Source organism: Colobus angolensis, unplaced genomic scaffold (assembly GCF_000951035.1).
Source record: "Colobus angolensis palliatus isolate OR3802 unplaced genomic scaffold, Cang.pa_1.0 Scaffold142, whole genome shotgun sequence".
In the NCBI taxonomy this organism is placed as follows: Eukaryota; Metazoa; Chordata; class Mammalia; order Primates; family Cercopithecidae; genus Colobus; species Colobus angolensis.
The window spans coordinates 4775407-4776744 of record NW_012114511.1 but is presented as its reverse complement, the minus strand read 5'-3'; the positions used below and the strand labels follow the sequence as shown (position 1 = coordinate 4776744).

At 52.4% G+C, this 1338-nt stretch overlaps 1 protein-coding gene across 3 annotated transcripts in view; it reads left to right on the top strand.

Annotated features, from left to right (window-relative positions):
* Positions 1–1338, top strand: part of DNAJC18 (DnaJ (Hsp40) homolog, subfamily C, member 18) — a 32314-nt gene that overhangs the window by 3807 nt on the left and 27169 nt on the right. The window contains exon 4 of one of the 3 annotated variants that reach the window (XM_011935325.1): positions 1221–1307. In XM_011935325.1, the coding sequence (XP_011790715.1) occupies positions 1268–1307 (40 nt within the window). In that variant the 5' untranslated portion in view covers positions 1221–1267. Of the gene's footprint in view, positions 1–1193; positions 1308–1338 lie in introns of those variants that run through there. The other 2 variants (XM_011935324.1, XM_011935326.1) reach the window with 2 other exon arrangements.

Sequence of the window (1338 nt, the reverse complement as noted above, 5' to 3'; positions counted from 1 at the left end):
CACGCCCAGCTAATGTGTGTATTTTTAGTAGAGACAGGGTTTCACCATATTGGCCAGGATGGTCTCGATCTCCTGATCTGGTGATCCGCCCGCCTCGGCCGCCCAAAGTGTTGGGATTACAGGTGTAAGCCACTGCACCCAGCCATTCTCTGAGTTCTTAAGTGGGCAAGATGTCAGTGATGCCAGGGCCATGACTGTAGCAAAGGGCTGGAACTGCATGCCCTCTGGTGCTTTTACCCTTCCAAGTTTATGTCCAGGAATATACATCTCTCCCCAACTGCCTAAGTAGGTGCTAGTTGATATCATGATTGATTTGGTCTTCTTGGCTAAGACCTCAGTGAATTCTGGGTAATTTTTTGTTCGGGGAAGAACTGTACCCATCCACCTATGAAGAAAGAGTTGCTTTTATTCTTTGCTAGGCTCCATCCGTATCTGGATGGGGAACAGCAAGAATAGTTATTTCCTCATTCGCTTTTTACTAATCTCAGTGTCTGGCCCTTCAGAAAAGAAAGGAATGGGCTAAAGAGACAACTGGGCTGGAAGAGAGGAGGAAAGTGTCAGAGGGGTGTTGGAGTAGGATGAGTTGGAGGAAGGACAGGAACAGCAAAGATGGAGGCTCTTAATGCCGGCCCCAATACCTTTCCATGTCTTCTTTCTCCACCCCGACACCCTCTGATGTCCAGTGCCTGAGGAGTTGGGGCAGTAGGGGCATATCCAGATTGCCCTCCAACCCCATAAATCTACATCACTTTTCTATTTTCTTGACTCTTAAGCTTCCAAAGGCTGGATTCGGTATCCCCCAAATCCATCTCTGAATCTCCAGGGCCTACCACTGACTACACAGAACAGGCCTTAGCGTATGCTTCAAAAAGACATCCCTGACGAGCATAATAGTCATACTGTCACACTCTAGCCTATAGTTTGCGAAGCCCTTTACAGGCAGGACTTCAGTCGCCCCTCCTTGGATGTCCCTAGGGTTAGGCAGGGCCGAAGCCACTATCCCAACTCTACAAATGAGGAAAAGCCAAGAGCCGTGCTGCAGGCAGCTAGCAGCAACACTCTTCCACAGGTCTCCTGACGAAAGTTGCGCACTTCTCTGTATCTCCCACGGACTCCGGCGCAGAGCCTGCCGGGAGTTGTAGTCCAGTGCCCCGGGACCTCCTACGGACTGGACTACAATGACCAGCGTGCCCCGCGCTCCGCGCCCCCTTCTCTTTCAGCCTCGGGCGCGGGGGAGGTTCGGCGGACCTGCAGATTGGGAACCGATATGGCGGCGACTCTGGGCAGCGGGGAGCGCTGGACGGAAGGTACTAGGTCCCCGCCTGAAGGAGGGATAGG